The sequence below is a fragment of the Tursiops truncatus genome, chromosome X (assembly GCF_011762595.2).
Source record: "Tursiops truncatus isolate mTurTru1 chromosome X, mTurTru1.mat.Y, whole genome shotgun sequence".
NCBI classification, from domain to species: Eukaryota; Metazoa; Chordata; class Mammalia; order Artiodactyla; family Delphinidae; genus Tursiops; species Tursiops truncatus.
Window position 1 is genome coordinate 14464695 of NC_047055.1, and position 24943 is coordinate 14489637.

General features: G+C 42.6%; 1 protein-coding gene across 8 annotated transcripts in view; it reads left to right on the top strand.

The window, feature by feature from the left end:
- The window catches only part of ARHGEF6 (Rac/Cdc42 guanine nucleotide exchange factor 6), a 123434-nt gene that overhangs the window by 31567 nt on the left and 66924 nt on the right, over window positions 1–24943 (top strand). For all 8 annotated transcript variants that reach the window (XM_019919027.3, XM_033849041.2, XM_019919026.3 and 5 more), the window contains 2 exons: window positions 2126–2250; window positions 3867–4068. In XM_019919027.3, coding sequence (XP_019774586.1) covers window positions 2126–2250; window positions 3867–4068 — 327 coding nt within the window. The remainder of the gene's footprint in view (window positions 1–2125; window positions 2251–3866; window positions 4069–24943) is intronic.

Here is a 24943-nt window from a genome sequence, read left to right on the forward strand (position 1 = left end):
GTTCACATGTCTCTGATTACCCTAGGAGCCAACTATCTATAGCCAGGATTGTGCGATTGGGGCAGACTTCTCTCCTCCCCCTAAAGAAACCCTGATGGGTGCCAGATACTTTAATCTGTCATAGTTTAGGATTTAAACATAACTGTCACAGAGGTTATTCTAATGCCCTTAATATAATAAGAACCAAGAAACAATTTCATTCAAAGCTATTGAATAGGCAGTGGAGTATAACAAGACAGAAAATAAAAAGGAAAAAATATCAGTTCCCCTTTTCATAAAGTTTACAAAATGCAGCCGTTACTTCCCTTTCTCCGCCAGAGACATATTTTTTCTCATAGTTTTCTGTATGCCTTTGTCCATGTTAAGGAACCCTTCAGTAACCTTGCGCTGGAAATGAAACCTCAGGTTCATAGTGAGTGAAAAGAACATCATTTATTTAAATGTTTAGTATGCATCACGTTGGCGGAATGAAATATAAATCCTAGTAAATGCGAAGCAGATGATGACAACCTTAAAGTATAACTTCATTCCTTCCGTGATATAGTATCTTACCTACAGCTGGGCAGTAATAACCATAGTTAAAATGTGTTGAGCCCTTACCATGGGTCTCTGCTGTCCTAAAAGCCATCGGTGGTCTCATTCAATCTTTGAAACAAGCCTGGGACCTGTTAGTATTAGGTCCGTATTACAGATAAGGAAAGTCAGGCCCATAGTGGCCCAAGTAGAAAGTAAGCAGCAGACCTGGGATTCAGACCCACATCTGACTGACTCCAGAGCCCTGATGCTCCATCATGGGTCCTGATGCTCAAACCGGTAGAGAGTCAACAGGCTGTGTGCCCAGCACCGCCAGGTGCTACAAAGGAAGTGTAAGACTTGGTCCCTGCCCTGGAGAAAATTACCGTCTATTTAGGGAGACTCAACTTACCCACGTGAAACAACGAGAGAACAAGAACAGACAACATAATCAAGTGCCAAATAGGCTGGAGCATCTAGGAAGCTATCAAGTAATTATAGTTTTAGTCAAAAGAGCTGTATATAATAGCAATAAATGTAAAAATACTTCTCTGAAGTTGTTCTTTTGCTCTCTGGAAGAAAATGCTTTGGAGCTATTGCAAGGCGTATAGCAGAAAGTACAGCTAATTCAAGTAACTATATTTAACACACATGACAACTCTCCAGTTCTGGGCAGGGAGGATCGGATAATTCGAACATTATGCCATACAAATTATATGTTCCTTTGCCAAACTCTCCTAGCAAGTTTTCCAGTCTCTTCCCTTGCCACAGATATTTATAAAATACAAGGAGGTGAAAGTTAAAACCCACAGCATCAAGGAAATTACTTGGATACTGAGCTTGTCGCCTCGGGAATGTTTGGGCTTTAGACTTTTGCAGTTTATATCTTTTAAAAATAAATGGAGAGGAAAAGAACCCTCATTTGAATTTGTCAGGAAGCCAGCTCCTCCCTTTAGTACGGCTCTCGCCATACTGAAAACACCCAGCTCAGCGCCGGGCTGATTGAATTTCACAAGGTTTCAAGGAAGAGAAGACTCTTGAGTTTGATTTTTTTTAAAAAATAATTCCAGTATCAAGATTGCATCTTTCTCAAACACACATTCTCTCTCATTCTCATTCTCCTCACCCCTTCCCCCAGGCATAAGAGGGATTTTACATTATATGTGCCACACAGACTGTTCCATGTGAGGAAGAAAGGAACCACTCAGTTATAGGCCAAAAAACAAAGCGAGAAATTTGAAATATTTCAAAGTAATAAGAGCCACAAACAGCTGTTTGGTACCCAATATAGTTCTGCCTGGGCTAACAGGCATACTCTTGCAACGGGTTCAGGAGGGAAGAGTTGTAGGGAAATGGGTTAAGAGAAAATGTGGTTCTGTCGCTGTTTTTCATTCTACTGGAGAGCAATGGCCAGTAAGGTTAAGAAAAGAAGTTGGTCACCAAAAAGGGAGGCGGTGGGGGGGAATGAAATAAGCTCGGCATGTTCATCATAGAGCAGTTAGAATTATGATTAGGTTGCCTTTGATAATGTCCCGTGAAAGATAATATTAAGCTGTAGATGTTTTTCTGACACAAGGGGTTCTCTTTACGGTGCCTTTTCCTCTTTTCACAGATCAGCTCTCAGAAAGGCCATGTGGACGTTCCTCTTCTCTTAGCGCTGCTAATAGCTCTCAGACAAACCCACAGGGAGCAGTTTCTAGCCCAGCTCCAGGGCTGCAAAGGCAGTCAAAGCCAGTGGTAAGTCTGGTCCCCAATTCCCCCTGCCTGTTTTAAAATTTGTAAACTTCGATTGCTGTCTCGGTTACATCTCCATAGGTGGTGACATAGCCATCCTGTTGTTTGGGGTGTTGTGAGAAAACGAATTTGGAACCTCGCCCCAGTTCAGGCTGGCCCATGGGAACAAATCAAAGGCATGTGGGGCAGAGTCTGAAAATCGGGGTTGAAGCCCCAAAGTCCTGTCCCTTTCTAGAACTGAGCAACTGAGAATGCTATGCAAATGTCAGTCATTAGGGCGACTTCCGGAGGGAAGTTTGCTGTTATTTCCCCTCTCCCCCGGGCTTATTAGGAGAACTAAATAGTGCCTGGCGCGTAGAAGGCAATCAATGTATATTACTTGCTCTCATCATTGCCGCTGTCATTTTCTTTTTCTCTTTGCATTCCTTTTGAGCCCAGGACGAGCTCCTATATTGGGATAGCTCGGTTATCTTTGCATTTGGTCTTTTTTTTTTGCATTTTTTACATCTTTATTGGAGTATAATTGCTTTACAACGGTGTGCCATTTTCTGCTTCACAACGAAGTGAATCAGTTATACATATACATATGTTCCCATATCTCTTCCCTCTTGCATCTCCCTCCCCCCCACCCCCCCATGGGAGCTTTCATTTGGGAGGGAGCGCCCTAGCTTCTGCTCTTTTGAGACCTTTATTCCTTGTCAAAATCCACCCACTTGCTTTAAGCCCTCATGAGCTATTACTTCCAAAGTACTTTAATTACTTCCAAAGCACTTAATCTTTGGAGACTGCAGATCTCTTTCAGAAGCTGATGAGCACTCTATGGTTCCATACCCTTGGGCCCACTCAAATTGTCTGTAAAATCTGTGTGTGTGAACTTACTGGTCTGTGTTTTGGGTCAAGGCTTATTGTGCTATCAGCTTCTCAAAGGGACATGTGACAGGTTAAGAACTCCAGACTTAGGTAACTGTGGGATATTTGATCTTCGCATATGAATAAGTCTTAGCCAATTTAAGATATTCTTAGTAATTGGAAGGGGGAGGCAGATTTTATGAGAGGAGGTTGGTACCTAATCTTGGTCACGGAATTATGTAAGACTTCGGGTGTTGGGTAGAGGCAGAGTGGGATAGTTTATTACTTTACTTTGTTTCCTGGCTCATTTAAATAAGTATCTTTTGGGACTTCCCTGGCAATCCAGTGGTTAGGACTCCGAGCTTCCACTGCAGGGGGCCTGGGTTCGATCCCTGGTCGGGGAACTAAGATCCCCGCAAGCTGAGCGGCGTGGCCAAAAAAAAAATATATATATATATATATATATATATATATATATCTTTAGATAATTGGTGGGGGAGAAGGAAATAAAAGCTATGACCCCCTCCAAAATACACATTCTCACAAATGCAAAAGTTTGCCTACAATTTTGAGGGCTTTATTAATCCCCTTCCCCTCATTCCCCCAAGACCTACCCATGTTAGGCCCGTTCCTAAATTAAAAACTCAAGACTGAGATGGACCTGAGGTTTTATCCTTGGTCACCCTACTTTATTTGCCTAAATTCATAGAATGTCTGCCCCTGCCTCACTGAGATGAGCGCCTAATCTGGTGTGACTTTTGTTTCTCCAGGAGATGACGGAAAATGGAAGTCACCAGTTGATAGTAAAGGCGAGATTCAACTTTAAGCAGACTAATGAAGATGAACTGTCTGTCTGTAAAGGGGACATCATTTATGTCACTAGAGTTGAAGAAGGAGGCTGGTGGGAAGGCACATTAAATGGGAGAACAGGCTGGTTCCCTAGTAATTATGTCCGAGAAATTAAATCCAGTGGTAAGTCAATCTTTTCAAAGCTTTTTTGACTGTGACCTTTGTACTTTCTCGGTCTTCGGACCAAAAATCTTGTAGTTTTCATTGGTTAACAGAATTGTTTGTACTTGTATGTGTATGTCAAAAATAAGACGAGAACAGAACTGGGAAAAAAATCTATGATTAGATATCTTGAAACCAAGTTGTACTTAGACTACATCAAGGCAGCAAAACCTAAAAAAGCAAAAGAATTCAAAGCTCAGACAACTGTTCCACCTTAACTATGTCCCCTTCTGTCTACTAATTCTAGCCTGTGTAATATAGTACAAAGCCCTTCCTGCTACTCTAAGGATCACCATGGCAGAATACAACAATAAGAGAGGTCATGTGCTAACTTCCTTTTTTAGCCCTAAGCTCTTTGAGCAGACCTAAGTCTAAATGCCTCAGAGATGTGTAGGAGAAATAATAATCATAGGACTGCAGGAAGCTGTCTGGCCACTTTGATTCTGAAAAAGATTGCCCTTAACTCACTAATGATACCCAGAGAATGCAATCTAATCACTCATCAGTAATCTTTCTAGAACTTGCTTGGGTAATGTACTTCCCTTTTATTATTTAAGAAACTAGGTCCTGGGCTTCCCTGGTGGTGCAGTGGTTAAGAATCTGCCTGCCAATGCAGGGCACATGGGTTCAAGCCCTGGTCCGGGAAGGTCCCACATGCCGCGGAGCAACTAAGCCCGTGCGCCACAACTACTGAGACTGCACTCTAGAGCCCACGAGCCACAACTATGGAAGCCCGCGTGCCTAGAGCCCATGCTCCGCAACAAGAGAAGCCACCGCAATGAGAAGCCCGCGCACCGCAATGAAGAGTAGCCCCTGCTCGCCAAAACTAGAGAAAGCCTGCGCGCAGCAACGAAGAGCCAACACAGCCAAAAATAAATAGATAAAATTAATTAATTAATTAAAAAAAAAGAAACTAGGTCCTGCCTATATTTACAAATAAATCCCTAGCATTATAAAAATGTCACGATACAGATAAAATAAGGTTCAGTTATTCACATCATTATATCTCTTCACTCTTCAAAGCTATTTACCCAAGGGCTCCTTTTAAGTAGTTAGCGCCTCAGTATACTTTTCCCTTTGGTTAATGTCTTTATTGCTTTTTAAAAAAATAAATAAATTTATTTATTTATTTATTTTTATTCATTTATTTTTGGCTGCATTGGGTCTTCGTTGCTGTGTGCGGGCTTTCTCTACTTGCGACGAGCGGGGGCTACTCTTCGTTGAGGTGGCCTCTCTTGTTGCAGAGCATGGGCTCTAGGTGTGTGGGCTTCAGTAGTTGTGGCATGTGGGCTCAGTAGTTGTGGCTTGCGGGCTCTAGAGCGCAGGCTCGGTAGTTGTGGCACACGGGCTTAGTTGCTCCGCGGCATGTGGGATCTTCCTGGACCAGGGATCGAGCCCATGTCTCCTGCATTGGCAGGTGGATTCTTACCCACTGCACCACCAGGGAAGTCCCTTTATTGCTTTTTTTAATGCCTCAAAATTAATACTATTATTTAATAAAATTATAGGCTCACTGTAAATAAGTTAAAACTTATAGAAATAGATAATGTAGATAATAAAAATTCCCCTCTCCTTCACCTCCTCCCCCAGATAACCACTGTGAGGAGCTTTTCCCTAAAGCATTTGAGATAAAATTTAGTTTCATGCATTTCTGTGTTGTGCGTTGGGTGAAGGTGGGGCATTTCCTTTAATGGAATAAGTGTTTAGTAACAGATTTATAATTATATATGTATGTGTAGATGTCTTAACAGTTTTTAATTCGCTTGGCCAAAAAGTTCATTCGGGTTTTTCATTACACTGTTACGAAAAACCTGAACGAACTTTTTGGCCAATGCAATATTACTGGGAATTGAGACGTTTCTGTTGAGCCCTGAAGTATTTTCACAGGCTGTGCTTGAAATTTCCTTGGTTTTGATGATTTTCACAGCCGATTTTTACCCCTTGCTGCATCTTTCAATTTGTGTAATCTCATTAAGATCTCTAAATAAGTTTACAGATTCACTCTAACTTGGCTTCATCTGTAAAACTAAAAGGAACAGCTCTTGCTTCCTGGCCTGGAAGTCCCAAGCATTGTTTGAGGGGTTGTGGGGGGCAGACAGACAGCACGCACTCCTTATAGTGTCCCTTATTGAGATGCCTTGTAGCCTTATAGCGTATAGTCTGGCCCCTGCCTTGTGGACCGACTGCCCTGAGCTGTTTCTCCTGGTCTTTGGCCCCTTCCCTTAGAGCTTTTCCTATACTCTCTTTGGTTTACAACTCAGTTAAGGACTCACCTGGCAGCTTTCTGGCTCTGGTTTGAGCACCTAGGGAACCTAACCTTTAGAAGCATCCTATGCAACTGTCAAGGATAGGTCTGGCTAGCTGGGGCCAGGAAGCCTGCTCGTCAGGGAAGGCCTCAGACTGGAAGAATATGGACCATCTCTCACCTAGTTTATTGCAGTAGCTTCCTAACTGGCATCCCTGCTCCTGTCCTTGTCACCCCTGTAATCTAATTTAAACTCAGTAGATCCAGAGTGATCCTTTCAAAGTGTAACTTGAGTAGTATAATGGCTCCCCATCTCAAAAAGAGTAAAGGTCAAGGTCATTCCCAATAGCCCACAAGGCCCTCCAGGATTTGGCCTCTGGTGGCCCCTCTGGCCTTCTCTTTGACCTCTCTCCCCCTCACTCATCACACTTCAGCCACACTGCCCTCCTGGTTACCTGTTCCAGACAGGCTCCTGCCTCACCTGCTGTCCCTCCACCTGGAATGCTCTCCCCAGATATCAGCACGGCTGGTTCCCTTACCTACTTCAGGTCTTTGCTCACTCATTGGCTTCAGGGTAGCACCTTCCCCGGTCACCCAGGAGAAAATTGAACCCTATTCCCACTGCCCCTATCCCCCTTCCCTTTTGTAGGTTTTTGTTTACCATTTCTTTCTATCTAACATAGTGTACATTTACTTATTTATTTCATTTACCATCTGTATCCGACCATTAGAATGTAAGTACCACAAGGGCAGAGATGTTTTTTCTGTGTTGTTGGGCTCAGTAAATATTTGTAAAATCAATGAATATTGTGGGGCACTTCATTCAATTCTCTTTTTAAAAAATAAATTTATTTATTTTCTGCTGCATTGGGTCTTCGTTGCTATGTGCGGGCTTTCTCTCGTTGCGGCGAGTGGGGGCTACTCTTCATTGCAGAGCGTGGGCTCTAGGCATGTGGGCTTCAGTAGTTGTGACACGCAGGTCAGTAGTTGTGGCTTGCAGGCTCTAGAGCACAGGCTCAGTAGTTGTGGTGCACAGGCTTAGCTGCTCTGAGGCATGTGGGATCTTCTCGGACCAGGGATCAAAAGGTCATTCAATTCTGTCTAGCTTGTTCATTGAGCATCTCCTGGGTACTTGGTGGGGAGGGGGCTATAAAAATCTGTCCTCATGGACCCTGCCCCCAAGGAGCTTACAGTCTAGTAGTCAAGATAGGTGTGTACACAACCAACCGTGACAGGATAGGACAGAGTCACACAGACAAAGCTCTACGTACAAAGCTGTTGGAGGAGTAAAGAAACGATGTGATTAACAATAACCTCAGAGGAAAAAAGCACTTGATTTGGTTCTTGAATGATGAAAAGAGGCTTATGATGGGCAGAAGGTTAGAAGGAGTCACTAAGTTAAAGCCGGGAAGTAGGGAAGCATGGAGTGGGTGGTAGGAGGATTTGGGCTGAGGGTCTGGTGAGTGAAGTGAAGGGGTGGGGCCTTGAGCTGGACCTATATTAAGAAGGGTGTCAATGACAAGCTGTAAGCAGGGGGTTGCATGTGGTTTAGGGACATCTTTCTAGTGGTGGTGTTGGGGCTGGATGGCAGGGAAGTGGTGGGGATAACCAATGAGGATGTGGGGAAACCAGTGAAGACTACTGCTGAGGTCCCAGCAATCCAGATAGTGGCATGGGTGACTTTGGCGACAGTGGAGAGGAAGAGAAAGTGGATGGATGCAGTAGATATTGTGAAAATAGAATCAAGAAAACTGGCTGATAATCAGCTATGAGGAAAAGGGAAGAGGTGAGCATGACGCCAAGTCTAGGGGTCCAGCTTGGTGGTGAGCTCCTTAAGGGCATGTGATGTCATCCACCTAGCCAGCCAGCAGAGGACTAGGCTATCAGTCTCTGGCCTGGGCACCGGTCAGGCACAGAAACCTAAGGCATGCCCCTTGCCCTCATGGTGTTCATAGTCTAGTGAGGGGAAGATCTCATTAGCATATTGAATGATAACTTCCAAATACAGGGTACTCTGGAGACTGGTGAGCAGAAGAGGGGTGCCTAACTCATCCTGACATGTAGGTCAAAGGGAAATTATTCATCTTTGTATACCTTCCTATCTCCATAGTGCCTAATGCAGTGCTTTAGACATACATGCTGAACTCCATTAATAGAGAAGATGGGAGAAGGGTGTGTGTGTGCGCGTGCGTGTGCGTGCGTGCTGGGGGGGTAATTGGTACTGAAGATGATGAGTTGTTTTGGACATGTTGAGTGGAGGCGCCAGCGAGTCATCATTCTGAAGATTTCTAGCAGGTTGGCAGTATGGATTCGGAGCACGGGAGAGAGAGAAGAGCTGCAGATGAAACTGACAATGGAAACTGACAATGGACAGTATGAAGTGGTGGATGATGAAGGGTCAGATACATAGCAGATCATCAGTGGACAGAGAGAACACGGTGGCTGGAGAGGTCGGGAGAGGCTTCCTGGAGGAGATAGGGCTTGAGCTGAACCCTCAAAGACACGGAGACTGTGTGGATAGGCCCAGAAGGACAATCTAAGTTGTAGTGATTGGTTGGGGAGATCAAAAACCTTGAAAGAGCTGTGGTAGGTGAGCAGAGCGAGTTTAGGGGACCGTGGAAGAGATGAGCTAGGTGTAACGCAAAGGTCTTGCTGGGAAAGTAGGTGTCAGGTCTTTGCTGACTTGAATTCTTTCCCACCCAAGTCTTGCCTCCACAAAACAGTAAGCAGGCCAAAACCCACCTAGGATGCTGCTGAAGGACAATATAAATTCAATGTTCTGCTGTTTTATGCTTGGTCTAGAAAATACTTGTCAACTTTGGAATTTCTTTCCACGAAGTCCATACTGCTAAGTAAGCTCAGGAAAGAAAATTTATTTTTAAAGAGTTAAAAAAATGATTTCTAAGTTAAATGCCTAGCTCAAAGAAACGAAACCTTCAAATTGGAGTTTTAAACTCCTCCGCCATACAACTTCTGGGTGCTTTATGAAGTTGAATCAGGCGTGGAACCATCTGCTTACTATTGGGGCAGATGTGTAATACTGAGGTCACTCAAGTAGTCAGGACTTCTGACATACTTGTTCATGGTAGCCTGGGGTACCATTCAGGCTGATACTACAGGTTCTTCAGGATTGTCTTAGAAACCAAATGAAGCAACCCTAGCCCCAGACAGCCCTTAACCCTGCAGATGGCTATGCCGTGGAGAGCTGTGCAGTGTTTTCTTCCCTTGACAAGAGCACTTCATGCTCTGGAAGTTTGCCCTTGGGGAGTGGCCTTTTACGTTTTAGATTCTACTATAACTTTTGTCTAGAGATAATTATGGCCGAAGCCCTGGGGACATCTTCTTCCTCTCTTCAGGAGGAGGTTGATTTCTGAGGACCTACAGAACCACCAGTGTAATAGTGTAGAAAGTTAAGAAATAGAATATTTGAGTATAATGTTTTACACACACACACACACACACACACACACACACACACACACACACACACACACACACACCTTTCAACATGAGCTTAAGACTGAAGATAGAGTAGGTTTTTGTGACCATGATGATAAAAGCCTCTCACCAAGGATGATGGAACCCGGACACTGGTGACATTAGGAAGCCCTTGTTACCAGTCAATTTCTTGTTACATGAGAAAAGTAAACCCGATTTTGACTAAAAATATTTTTTCAGGGATCTTCATGAAAAATACTTGTATGAATAACTTAGTCATTATATAAACTACAGAAGATATATTAAGGGCCCTTGCTCCTTTATTTCATTTGAGTCAGATACATTATAAATAAGAAAACTAGCCATTTATCCAATTTTCAGTCCTTTTCTTCAAAATCAGTGGTAACTTGTAAATAAACTTGTTTATACATCAAAGTCATGTCTGCCACTACATCAGTAAGGTAGTAAATTATATCCCTCTCTTTTTAAAAATTTAATTAATTATTTATTTTTGGCTGTGTTGGGTCTTCGTTGCTGCATGTGGGCTTTCTCTAGTTGCGGTGAGCAGGGGCTACTCTTTGTTGCGGTGTGCGGTCTTCTCATTGCGGTGGCTTCTCTTGTTGTGGAGCACAGGCTTTAGGCACATGGGCTTCAGTAGTTGTGGCACGCAGGCTCAGTAGTTGTGGCGTATGGGCTTAGTGACTCCGCGGCATGTGGGATCTTCCCGAACCAGGGCTCAAACCTGTGTCCCCTGCATTGGCAGGCAGATTCTTAACCACTGTGCCACCGGGGAAGTCCCTATATCTCTTTTTTTATTTGTGTCTTTGTTACCGAGAGAGGCTACATGTTTTGTCAGGACTTTGCATTAAAATTTTCCTGGCAAAATGTCCATGCCAAGAAAATATTGAGGAAGTATGATTGGAGCAGATATTTTAAGCAAGTTCTGTTTTCTGCAACTGATTCAGTTAAGGGATCATTAAATCCTTCTAAAACTTCTTCTTTTCAGGTAAATATAGATGTCAAGTGAGGGGATTAGGTAGATGGCTAATTAAATTTGTATTAAGGCAGATTAAGAAATGACTCTTCCTACTTATTAAAATCCAAAACTAGGATTGGGCTTTATATTTAGACTTCCTGTTTTAATCTTCTGGGTGTATCACATAGATGCTTCATGTCCAGAGAAAGCTAGTTATCACTAGATTTCTTTTTGACCTGTCACCACCAACAGGCATAGGAATCTGTACCTCAGCAAGGGAGGGGAATGAATCGAGAGTTAATGGGAAAGGGATCTTTACATCAGAAGTAGGAGGGTTGGGCTTCCCTGGTGGCACAGTAGTTGAGAATCCGCCTGCCAATGCAGGGGACACGGGTTTGAGCCCTGGTCTGGGAAGATCCCACATGCTGCGGAGCAACTAAGCCCGTGCGCCACAACTACTGAGCCCACGTGCCACAGCTGCTGAGGCCTGCGCACCTAGAGCCTGTGCTCCGCAACGGGAGAGGCCACCACAATAAGCCCTTTGAATTCTTCACTACGTTGACTGATTTTTTTTTCCACTGATTGAATTGAATTGACCAGTTTTTTAATGGCCTTAGAAACACCATGTAAAAGGTTTATGTTTTCATGTTAGGTCATATCAGGGAGGAAGAAATTTTCCTCTAACCCTTCTTGGTTCTTCTGTCTGGTCTGAGAACTAAGCCAATATGAGATATTAACAGGAGGAAATCCAAGTTTAATAACAAGTATACATGGGAGAGACCCAGGAGAACTGAATAAGTCGCCAAAATGGTGAAACCCTCACCTTAAATACCAACTTCAGCTAAAGACAAAAGAGGATGTTGGGGGTAGGGGTTTGGGACTTCAAAGGGGCGGGAGGGCAATTGACATAGAGATGGAAAAGCAAATGTTTGGTAAATAAACGTTTGCTGGGCCAGACAGAGACAGTGGGACACAGAGTGGACTCTGATCTCTGAGAGTTGCCCCCCTCATACCCAGCACACGTTCTTTGCATATGTCTCTGCTGATAGCTCTGTTCCAGGAACAGGCCCTCTACCTAAATTCTCTAGCCAGCTAAGGGGGTGGTGAAAAGAAAGACTTCCTGAGTCTTTAGAGCCTTGATTGTTTTCAGCTCAAAATAATCCACATGCCAAAGAGACATTTTGGGGTGACAAATTTTTCTCCCCTCCTGTCACTTTGAACCACCCCCAGGGACTGGACTTGTCTCCTCTGAACGTCCACATTCTTATTCCTTCTCTGCGTGTTGCCGAGGGTGGGTTTCAGCTAGGACTGCACGTGGCGGGAGTAGGCAGTGGTGGAGGGCAAAGGAGGTACAAGAGGCAAGAAACTGTCACTGAAACCTAGTGCTGGTGTTTTTCTTTGCATCCACCCCTTGAATTTTTTTCATGGGGCCAGTTGTTTGCAAGGACTACATTTTTTTTTTTTTTTCGGTACGCGGGCCTCTCACTGTTGTGGCCTCTCCCGTTGCGGAGCACAGGCTCCGGACGCGCAGGCTCAGTGGCCATGGCTCACGGGCCCAGCCGCTCCACGGCATGTTGGATCTTCCAGGACCGGGGCACGAACCCGTGTCCCCTGCATCGGCAGGCAGACTCTCAACCACTGCGCCACCAGGGAAGCCCAGGACTACATTTTTAAAGACTTTCTAAGGTTGTCCTTCCAAATCTGTCTTCCTTCTTCTCTTTGTATTGATTCCCCATCCTACACCAAGGCTGCAGGGACAGCCAGACCTTCTAGCACTACGCTGAGAGTGGTGAGAGCAGGCATCCTTGTCTTGTTCCTGATCTTAGGGGGAAGGTATTCAGCCTTAGGTCTTTCACTGCTAGTTAAGATGCTAGCTGTAGGGTTTTCATAGATGCTCTTTATTGAGTTGGAGAAGTTCCTCTTTATTCCTTTTTTTTTCTGGAAGTTTTTTTTTCTTGAATGGGTGTTGAATTTTGTCCTGTGCTTTTGCTGCATCGATTGCTATTATCATGTGATTTTTCTTTTTAGACTATTAATACCATGGGTTTCATTGATTGATTTTTGAATATTTAACCAACATCCATGAGATGAATTCTATGGTATACAATTCTTTTAAAATATCACTGAATTCTGTTTGCTAATTCTTTGTTATCGTTTTTTGCATCGAAATTCATGAGGGGTATGGGTCAGCGGTTTTCTTTTTTGTACTGTCTTTGTCTGGTTTTGGTGTCAGTGTAATTAATAGTGACTTTATAAAATGAATTGGAAAGTGATCCCTTCTCTTTATTTTCTGTAAGAGATTGGGAATAATTGCTATGGCTTCTTCCTTAAACATTTGGTAGAACTCGCCACTGAAACCATATGGGCCTGGAGATTTCTTTTTTCCACAGTTTTAAATTTATAACTTCAATTTCCAGAATAATTATAAGGCTATTCAAATGGTGTATTTAATATTGGGTGAACTGTGGTAGTTTTGGTTTTCTGAGGAATTGCTCCATTTCATACCTAATTATCAAATTTATGTGTTTTAAGTTGTTCATGGTATTTCTTTATTATCTTTTGGGCATCTCCAGAGTCTGTAATGATATCCCCTACTTCATTCCTCCTATTGGTAATTTGTGTGTTCTCTCTTTTTTCCTCTGTCAGTCTTGCTAGAGGTTTGACAATTTTATTTTATTAAAAATTTTTTTCGCTGTAATATTTTTTTTATTGAAGTGTAGTTGATTTACAATATTGTGTTAGTTTCAGGTGTACAGCAAAGTGATTTGGTTATATGTATATATATCTATATTCTTTTTTTCGATTCTTTTCTGTTATAGGTTATTACAATATATTGAATATAGTTCCCTGTACTATACAGTAAATCCTTTTTTAAATATATATTTTATTCATTTATTTATTTATGGCTGTGTTGGGTCTTTGTTGCTGCACGCAAGCTTTCTCTAGTTGCGGCGAGCGGGGGCCACTCTTCCTTGCGGTGTGCGGGCTTCTCGTTGCAGTGGCTTCTCTTGTTGCAGAGCGCGGGCTCTAGGCGCAGTCTTCAGTAGTTGCAGCACGCAGGCTCAGTAGTTGTGGCGCACTGGCTTAGTTGCTCCGTGGCATGTGGGATCTTCTCGGACCAGGCCTCAAACCCTTTTCCCCTGCATTGGCAGGCGAATTCTTAACCACTGCGCCACCAGGGAAGTCCTACAGTAAATCCTTGTTAACAATTTTATTGATCTTATCAAAGCACCAGCTCTTTTTGCATCTTGTTCAGCCACCCAGGAATCTCTATGGCAGCCACTGTTTTCTTTCAATTCATGTTTCTCTGTTCTACTTCACATAGTTAACATTTTTTTTCAGTTACAGTGACCAGTTTCTGTGGCCCTTCCTTTCCTCTTCTGTCTTGGCAGGCTCTCCATTACTGTTTACCCTTCCTTTTGGCCTTGCTTTCAAAAGGTGGTCACATCTTGCTGGTTTCTCTAGAACGTTTCATTTTTATCAAGACTGGTTTACATCATAATTGCACAAAACAACCGAATTCTGAGTAGCATTAAGGGTACATTGTAGAAAACTTGCCTAATAAAAACCAGAAAGAATTTGGTAACTGTCGATTTTGAATATGCCTACGAGTGCAAAACCATGGTGTGCTGGGGGGAACACCATGCTGGGCAGTACAATACTTGGGTTCAATTCCTGACTCTGTCATTTGCAATCTCAAGTAATAGGCTGGGTGGCTCTGCATTGCTCAAATTTACCCAGTAAAGCCTTGTGAAGCCACCATGTGGATCCAGGCAGACCTTGAAGTTGCATGAAGCTTTCCAAACCTGGTTATGCCCCAGTTTTGGGGCATTGAGGAGTGCCAGATTTGGCCCTCATTGTTGCCTTTTTGTTTTATTTACACTTTACCCAGCCCGGCCCAGCTGGACAGTTCACTGTCACAGGAACAGTACTGCCTTGAGCATTGCCATTTCTACAGCTGTGCTTCTGGCATCTTCCCTGCCTAGGAAACTCTCTACTGTCTTCTCTGCCTATTTGAATTCTAGCCCCCCTCCAGGGACAGATCAAGTACCCCCTGCCCAGCAAGGTCTTCTCTGACCATCCCAGATCAAACCGATGATCCCTCTGAACTCCGGGGGGAACTACTGCTCATGCCATTGACCGGGCCCTTCAGTAGCTTCATCTCTGGACGTCCTGTTGGTTAGGAGCACAGGCTTTTGTCAAGACACACCAGGGCTTCAGTCTTGGCTCTGCCATTTCCCAAATTCATGGCCTTAAGCAGCTGACGTCACTTTCCTGCACCCTAGTGACCTCCTCTACAAAACGAGATCATCTCTGCCTTACAGGGTAGTTGTAAAGATCAAATAAAATGTCTTAAAAGCAGTTAAGTGCCAAATAAACATAAGGGATATTTAAAATATAATAAAAATTAGAAATTAAGGTTAAATGGGAAAATGTTCATGAAATAATGTTGTAATAGGAGGATTACAAAGCTGTAGGTGAAGTAAGAAAGATCTATGTGTGTTTGTGTGTGTGTGTTCACAAACACATGTATAAAAAGAATGGGAACACTAATATGTATAAAATAGATAACTAACGAGAACCTGCTGTATAGCACGGGGAACTCTACTTCACTTCGCTGTACAGTAGAAACTAACACAACATTGTAAAACAACTATACCCCAATTAAAAAAAATCTATTTTAATAGCAAAAAAAAAAAGAATGGGAAGACGTACTTCAAAATGTTACTCTGGATGATGGTTAGCTCTGGGTGATGGGTTAATTGTTGGTTTTTCTTTTCTATAGTTTGCATTTTTTAGGGTAGGAATGTAATAGATATAAAACTAGAAAATATTGTTTTTAAAAAGAAAAAAAATCAAGTCCTGATGATAATATTTGGTTATTTATACTCCACCATACATCAGAAAGAGTTGGTTTAAAATTAATTAATTTTATTTATTTATTTGGCTGCATTCGTTCTTCGTTGCTGCGTGTGGGCTCTCTCTAGTTGCAGTGAGCGGGGGCTTCTCTTTGTTGTGGAGCATGGCTTCTCATTGCAGTGGCTTCTCTTGTTGCAGAGCACAGGCTCTATGCACATGGACTTCAGTAGTTGTGGCACACGGGCTTGGTAGTTGTGGCTTGCGACCTCTAGAGTGCAGGCTCAGGAGTTGTGGCGCACGGGCTTAGTTGCTCTGCAGCATGTGGGATCTTCCCGGACCACGGCTCGAACCCATGTCCCCTGCATTGGCAGGTGGATTCTTAACCACTGCGCCACCAGGGAAGTCCCCAGAAAGAGTTTAAAGCAGCATACAATATAGCAAGATAAAAATGGAACATAAAACAAAATGAAGCAAAGGAGAAAATGAGGGTAGGGAAGACAGTCTGTAGTGACACTGTTAAGCATTTATGATCGCTGTCTTGTATTTTTATTAAGTGGTTTCTTTTTTTTAAATAGATTTTATTTATTTATTTATTTTTGGCTGTGTTGGGTTTTCGTTGCTGCATGCGGGCTTTCTCTAGTTGCAGCTCGTGGGGGCTACATTTCTTTTTTCTTTTTTTTTTACATCTTTATTGGAATATAATTGCTTTACAATGGTGTGTTAGTTTCTGCTTTATAACAAAGTGAATCAGTTATACATATACATATGTTCCCATATCTCTTCCCTCTTGCATCTCCCTCCCTCCCACCCTCCCTATCCCACCCCTCTAGGTGGTCACAAAGCACCGAGCTGATCTCCCTGTGCTATGCGGCTGCTTCCCACTAGCGATCTATTTTACGTTTGGTAGTGTATATATGTCCATGCCTCTCGCTCGCTTTGTCACAGCTTACCCTTCCCCCTCCCCATATCCTCAAGTCCATTCTCTAGTAGGTCTGTGTCTTTATTGCTGTCTTACCCCTAGGTTCTTCATGACATATTTTTTCTTAAACTCCATATATATGTGTTAGCATATGGTATTTGTCTTTCTCTTTCTGACTTACTTCACTCTGCAGGACAGACTCTAGGTCTATCCACCTCATTACAAATAGCTCAATTTCTTTTCTTTTTATGGCTGAGTAATATTCCATTGTATATATGTGCCACATCTTCTTTATCCATTCATCCGATGATGGACACTTAGGTTGTTTGCATCTCCGGGCTATTGTAAATAGAGCTGCAATGAACATTTTGGTACATGACTCTTTTTGAATTATGGTTTTCTCAGGGTATATGCCCAGTAGTGGGATTGCTGGGTCATATGGTAGTTCTATTTGTAGTTTTTTAAGGAAGCTCCATACTGTTCTCCATAGTGGCTGTATCAATTTACATTCCCACCAACAGTGCAAGAGGGTTCCCTTTTCTCCACACCCTCTCCAGCATTTATTATTTCTAGATTTTTTGATGATGGCCATTCTGACTGGTGTGAGATGATATCTCATTGTAGTTTTGATTTGCATTTCTCTAATGATTAATGAAGTTCAGCATTCTTTCATGTGTTTGTTGGCAGTCTGTATATCTTCTTTGGAGAAATGTCTATTTAGGTCTTCTGCCCATTTTTGGATTGGGTTGTTTGTTTTTTTGTTTTTGAGCTGCATGAGCTGCTTATAAATTTTGGAGATTAATCCTTTGTCAGTTGCTTCATTTGCAAATATTTTCTCCCATTCTGAGGGTTGACTTTTGGTCTTGTTTATGGTTTCCTTTGCTGGGCAAAAGCTTTGAAGTTTCATTAGGTCCCATTTGTTTATTTTTGTTTTTATTTCCATTTCTCTAGGAGGTGGGTCAAAAAGGATCTTGCTGTGATTCATGTCATAGAGTGTCCTGCCTATGTTTTCCTCTAAGAGTTTGATAGTTTCTGGCCTTACATTTAGGTCTTTAATCCATTTTGAGCTTATTTTTGTGTATGGTGTTAGGGAGTGATCAAATCTCATACTTTTACATGTACCTGTCCAGTTTTCCCAGCACCATTTATTGAAGAGGCTGTCTTTTCTCCACTGTACATTCCTGCCTCCTTTATCAAAGATAAGGTGACCATATGTGCGTGGGTTTATCTCAGGGCTTTCTATCCTGTTCCATTGATCTATCTTTCTGTTTTTGTGCCAGTATCATACTGTCTTGATTACTGTAGCTTTGTAGTATAGTCTGAAGTCAGGGAGCCTGATTCCTCCAGCTCCGTTTTTCGTTCTCAAGATTGCTTTGGCTGTTCGGGGTCTTTTGTGTTTCCATACAAATTGTGAAATTTTTTTGTTCTAGTTCTGTGAAAAATACCAGTGGTAGTTTGATAGGGATTGCATTGAATCTGTAGATTGCTTTGGGTAGTAGAGTCATTTTCACAATGTTGATTCTTCCAATCCAAGAACATGGTATATCTCTCCATCTATTTGTATCATCTTTAATTTCTTTCATCAGTGTCTTATAATTTTCTGCATACAGGTCTTTTGTCTCCTTAGGTAGGTTTATTCCTAGATATTCTTTTTGTTGCAATGGTAAATGGGAGTGTTTTCTTGATTTCACTTTCAGATTTTTCATCACTAGTGTATAGGAATGCCAGAGATTTCTGTGCATTAATTTTGTATCCTGCTACTTTACCAAATTCATTGATTAGCTCTAGTGGTTTTCTGGTAGCATCTTTAGGATTCTCTGTGTATAGTATCATGTCATCTGCAAACAGTGACAGCTTTACTTATTCTTTTCCGATTTGGATTCCTTTTATTTCCTTTTCTTCTCTGATTGCTGTGGCTAAAACTTCCAAAACTATGTTGAATAATAGTGGTGAGAGTGGGCAACCTTGTGTTCTTCCTGATCTTAGTGGAAATGCTTTCAGTTTTTCACCATTGAGGACGATGTTGGCTGTGGGTTTGTCATATATGGCCTTTATTATGTTGAGGTAAGTTCCCTCTATGCCTACTTTCTGCAGGTTTTTATCATAAATGGGTGTTGAATTTTGTCAAAAGCTTTCTCTGCATCTATTGAGATGATCATATGTTTTTTCTCCTTCAATTTGTTAATATGGTTTATCACATTGATTGTTTTGCGTATATTGAAGAATCCTTGCATTCCTGGAATAAAGCCCACTTGATCATGGTGTATGATCCTTTTAATGTGCTGTTGGATTCTGCTTGCTAGTATTTTGTTGAGGATTTTTGCTTCTATGTTCATCAGTGATATTGGCCTGTAGTTTTCTTTCTTTGTGACATCCTTGTCTGGTTTTGGTATCAAGGTGATGGTGGCCTCGTAGAATGAGTTTGGGAGTGTTCCTCCCTCTGCTATATTTTGAAGAGTTTGAGAAGGATAGGTGTTAGCTCTTCTCTAAATGTTTGATAGAATTCGCCTGTGAAGCCATCTGGTTCTGGGCTTTTGTTTGTTGGAAGAGTTTTAATCACAGTTTCAATTTCAGTGCTTGTGATTGGTCTGTTCATATTTTCTATTTCTTCCTGATTCAGTCTTGGCACGTTGTGTATTTCTAATAATTTGTCCATTTCTTCCAGCTTGTCCATTTTATTGGCATAGAGTTGCTTGTAGTAATCTCTCATGATCTTTTGTATTTCTGCAGTGTCCGTTGTTACTTCTCCTTTTTCATTTCTAATTCTATTGATTGGAGTCTTCTACCTTTTTTTCTTGATGAGTCTGGCTAATGGTTTATCAATTTTGTTTATCTTCTCAAAGAACCAGCTTTTAGTTTTATTGATCTTTGCTATCATTTCCTTCAGTTCTTTTTCATTTATTTCTGATCTGATTTTTATGATTTCTTTCCTTCTGCTAACTTTGGGGTTTTTTTGTTCTTCTTCCTCTAATTGCTTTAGGTGCAAGGTTAGGTTGTTTATTCGAGATGTTTCCTGTTTCTTAAGGTAGGATTGTATTGCTATAAACTTCCCTCTTAGAACTGCTTTTGCTGCATCCCATAGATTTTGGGTCGTCTTGTCTCCATTGTCATTTGTTTCTAGGTATTTTTTTATTTCCTCTTTGATTTCTTCAGTGATCACTTCGTTATGAAGTAGTGTATTGTTCAGCCTCCATGTGTTTGTATTTTTTACAGATCTTTTCCTGTAATTGATATCTAGTCTCATAGCGTTGTGGTCGGAAAAGATACTTGAAACAATTTCAATTTTCTTAAATTTACCAAGGCTTGATTTGTGACCCACGATATGCTCTATCCTGGAGAATGTTCCATGAGCACTAGAGAAAAATGTGTATTCTGTTGTTTTTGGATGGAATGTCCTATAAATATCAGTTAAGTCCATCTTGTTTAATGTATCATTTAAAGCCTGGGTTTCCTTATTTATTTTCATTTTGGATGATCTGTCCATTGGTGAAAGTGGGGTGTTGAAGTCCCCTACTATGAATGTGTTACTGTCGATTTCCCCTTTTATGGCTGTTAGTATTTGCCTTATGTATTGAGGTGCTCCTATGTTGGGTGCATAAATATTTACTATATCTTCTTCTTGGATCGATCCCTTGATCATTATGTAGTGTCCTTCTTTGTCTCTTCAAATAGTCTTTATTTTAAAGTCTATTTTGTCTGATATGAGAATTGCTACTCCAGCTTTCTTTTGGTTTCCGTTTGCATGAAATATCTTTTTCCATCCCCTTACTTTCAGTCTGTATGTGTCTCTAGGTCTGAAGTGGGTCTCTTGTAGACAGCAAATATATGGGTCTTGTTTTTGTATCCATTCAGCCAATCTGTGTATTTTGGTGGGAGCAATTAGTCCGTTTACATTTAAGGTAATTATCGATATGTAAGTTCCTATTCTCATTTTCTTAATTGTTTTGGGTTCGTTATTGTAGGTCTTTTCCTTCTCTTGTGCTGCTTGCCCAGAGAAGTTCCTTTAGCAGTTGTTGTAAAGCTGGTTTGGTGGTGCTGAACTCTCTCAGCTTTTGCTTGTCTGTAAAGGTTTTAATTTCTCCATCAAATCTGAATGAGATCCTTGCTGGGTAGAGTAATCTTGGTTGTAGGTTTTTCTCCTTCATCACTTTAAATATGTCCTGCAGGTCCCTTCTGGCTTGCAGAGTTTCTGCTGAAAGCTCAGCTGTTAACCTTATGGGGATTCCCTTGTGTGTTATTTGTTGTTTTTCCGTTGCTGCTTTTAATATGTTTTCTTTGTATTTAATTTTTGACAGTTTGATTAATATGTGTCTTGGTGTATTTCTCCTTGGATTTATCCTGTATGGGACTCTCTGTGCTTCCTGGACTTGATTAACTATTTCCTTTCCCATATTAGGGAAGTTTTCAACTATAATCTCTTCAAATATCTTCTCAGTCCCTTTCTTTTACTCTTCTTCTTCTGGAACCCCTATAATTCGAATGTTGGTGCGTTTAATGTTGTCCCAGATGTCTCTGAGACTGTCCTCAGTTCTTTTCATTCTTTTTTCTTTATTCTGCTCTGCAGTAGTTATTTCCACTATTTTATCTTCCAGGTCACTTATCCATTCTTCTGCCTCAGTTATTCTGCTATTGATCCCTTCTAGAGTATTTTTTATTTCATTTATTGTGTTGTTCATCGTTGTTTGTTTCATCTTTAGTTCTTCTAGGTCCTTGTTAAATGTTTCTTTTATTTCCTCCATTCTATTTCCAAGATTTGGATCATCTTTACTATCATTATTCTGAATTCTTTTTCATGTAGACTGTCTATTTCCTCTTCATTTGTTAGGTCTGGTGGGTTTTTATCTTGCTCCTTCATCTGCTGTGTGTTTTTCTGTCTTCTTATTTTGCTTATCTTACTGTGTTTGGGGTCTCCTTTTTGCAGGCTGCAGGCTTGCAGTTTCTGTTGTTTTTGGTGTCTCTCCCCAGTGGCTAAGGTTGGTTCAGTGGGTTGTGTAGGCTTCCTGGTGGAGGGGACTAGTGCCTGTGTTCTGGTGCATGAGGCTGGATCTTGTCTTTCTGGTGGGCAGGTTCACATCTGGTGGTGTGTTTTGGGGTGTCTGTGGACTTATTATGATTTTAGGCAGCCTCTCTGCTAATGGGTGCAGTTGTGTTCCTGTCTTGCTAGTTGTTTGGCAAAGGGTGTCCAGCACTGTAGCTTGCTGGTCGTTGAGTGAAGCTGGGTGCTGGTGTTGAGATGGAGATCTCTGGGAGATTTTCGCTGTTTGATATTATGTGGAGCTGGGAGGTCTCTTGTGGACCAGTGTCCTGAAGTTGGCTCTCCCACCTCAGAGGCACAGCACTGACTCCTGGTTGCAGCACCAAGAGCCTTTCATCCACACGGCTCAGAATAAAAGGGAGAAAAAGTAGAAAGAAAGAATTAGTAGAAGTAGAAGGAAAGAACGAAAGAAAGAAAGAAAGGAGGGAGGGAGGGAGGGAGGAAGGAAGGAAGGACGGAAGGAAGGAAAAAAGAAAGAAAGAAGATAAAGTAAAATAAAATAAAGTAAGATAAAATATAATAAAGTTATTAAAATAAAAACATAATTATTAAGAAAAAAAGAAGTAAAACAAAGAAACAAAAAAAAAACGGACGGATAGAACGCTAGGACAATGGTGGAAGCAAAGCTATACAGCATAAATCTTGCTCTCAAAGCCCACCTCCTCAATTTGGGATGATTCGTTTTGTATTGATGTTTCCACAGACATCAAGTTGATTGTGGAGCTTTAATCCGCTGCTTCTGCGGCTGCTGGGAGAGATTTCCCTTTCTTTTCCTTGTTCCCACACCTTCCGGGGCTCAGCTTTGGATTTGGCCCTGCCTGTGCGTGTAGGTCGCTGGAGGGCGTCTGTTCTTCGCTCAGACAGGACGGGGTTAAAGGAGCCGCTGATTCGGGGGCTCTGGCTCACTCAGGCCGGGGGGGAGGGAGGGGCACGGAGCGCGGGGCGGGCCTGCGGCGGCAGAGGCCAGCGTGACGTTGCACCGGCCTGAGGCGCGCCGTGCGTTCTCCCGGGTAAGTTGTCCCTGGATCCCGGGACCCTGGCAGTGGCGGGCTGCACAGGCTCCCCGGAAGGGGGTGTGGATAGTGTCCTGTGCTCGCACACAGGCTTCTTGGTGGCGGCGGCGGCAGCAGCCTTAGCGTCTCATGCCCGTCTCTGGGGTCCGCGCTTTTAGCCGTGGCTCGCGACCGTCTCTGGAGCTCCTTTAAGCAGCGCTCTTAATCCCCTCTCCTCGCGCACCAGGGAACAAAGAGGCAAGAAAAAGTCTCTTGCCTTTTCGGCAGGTCCAGACTTTTCCCCGGTCTCCCTCCCGGCTAGCCGCGGTGCACTAACCCCTGCAGGCTGTGTTCACGCCGCCAACCCCAGTCCTCTCCCGGCGCTCCGACCGAAGCCCGAGCCTCAGCTCCCAGCCCCGCCCGCCCCGGCGGGTGAGCAGACAAGCCTCTCGGGCTGGTGAGTGCTGGTCAGCACCGATCCTCTGTGCGGGAATCTCTCCGCTTTGCCCTCCGCACCCCTGTTGCTGTGCTCTCCTCCGTGGCTCCGAAGCTTACCCCCTCCGCCACCCGCAGTCTCCGCCCGCGAAAGGCCTTCCCAGTGTGTGGAAACTTTTCCTCCTTCACAGCTCCCTCCCATTGGTGCAGGTCCCGTCCCTATTCTTTTGTCTCTGTTTATTCTTTTTTCTTTTGTCTACCCAGGTATGTGGGGGGCTTCTTGCCTTTTGGGAGGTCTGAGGTCTTCTGCCAGCGTTCAGTAGGTGTTCTGTAGGAGTTGTTCCACGCGTAGATGTATTTTTGGTGTATCTGTGGGGAGGAAAGTGATCTGCGCATCTTACTCTTCCGCCATCTTCCCGGAAGCCGGGCCTACTTTTCGTTGCGGTGCGTGGGCTTCTTTTTGCGGTGGCTTCTCTTGTTGTGTAGCAGGGCCCTAGGCGCACGGGCTTCATTAGTTGTGGCACGTGGGCTCAGTAGTTGTGACTCACGAGCTCTAGAGCACAGGCTCAGTAGTTGTGGCGCACGGGCTTAGTTGCTCTGCGGCATGTGGGATTTTCCCAGACCAGGGCTCGAACCCATGTACCCTGCTTTGGCAGGAGGATTCTTAACCAGTGCGCCACCAGGGAAGCCCCTAAATTTATTTCATTTAGAGTGTAAATATATGCCACAGAGTACTGTGGTGTTTGAGAGGGGCTAGTATAGGATATTCTGAAAACTAGTCAGGTCTGTTTAGGATTTTCAGTTCTAATAAAATTGTGGGTTATTGTACTAGATATAGTATTTATTATATAAACTATATTTCTTTAAATACTGTATGACAGAAGTGTGTGTTTACGTACTCATAGAACTCATCAGAAACCACATATAGAGATGTGGCACTAAAATTATTTGAATTATGTAATAAAATCTTAGGGGGTGTTAAAGCAGCTTAGTGTTTGGCTGTGAAACCAAGAAGTCTTGTATAGAGGCAGGGACATGCTGCATATTCTCCCAAATCTTCTTTCTTCTCTAGGCCCTTGGTACCTGAGTAATACCACTTTGCAAAATTCAGAGAGGGTATTAGGTGTAGTGAGAACCTATAACCTAAATGGCTTCTTTTTTTTGAATTTTATTTTATTTATTTTTTATACAGCAGGTTCTTATTAGTTATCTATTTTATACATATTAGTGTATATATGGGTAAGATGAACTTTGTAAAAGAAAGGCATCTTTTTATAGCACAGCGTAATGATATTAAAATGATACATAAAAGAAGAATTTTCTGCTAGTTTTCAGTGTATTCAAGATTCTGATTATTTTGGTTTTGGCACAATAGACAGCCCTAAGAAAGGATGGCTGCTATTATTCTTGTATAGTAAGTTGCAAGATACAAATATACATATTTGGTTAGCATTGGCTTTGCTTATCTGTTTTGAATAAGTTGAATGGAGAGGCAGACTGGAGTGAAGAAACAGCCCAAACTGGAACTGAAATTCTTGCCTTGACCCTGTCATTAAGAAAGTCTAGGGCTTCCCTGGTGACGCAGTGGTTGAGAGTCCGCCTGCCGATGCAGGGGACACGGGTTCGTGCCCCGGTCCGGGAAGATCCGACATGCCGCAGAGCAGCTGGGCCCGTGAGCCATGGCCGCTGAGCCTGCGCGTCTGGAGCCTGTGCTCCGCAACGGAAGAGGCCACAACAGTGAGAGGCCCGCGTACCGCAAAAAAAAAACAAAAAACAAAAAAAAAACAAAAAACAAAAAAAAAACCTCTAGCTTGACCAGCTGTAGTTTAGTAAGATTATACTTTCACTTATTTGGGAATGTACATTTCCACTGAGCCTTCCACTTGACAATATTTATAGTATGTTAGTTGCCCTATGTTATAAACTGTTCATCTTA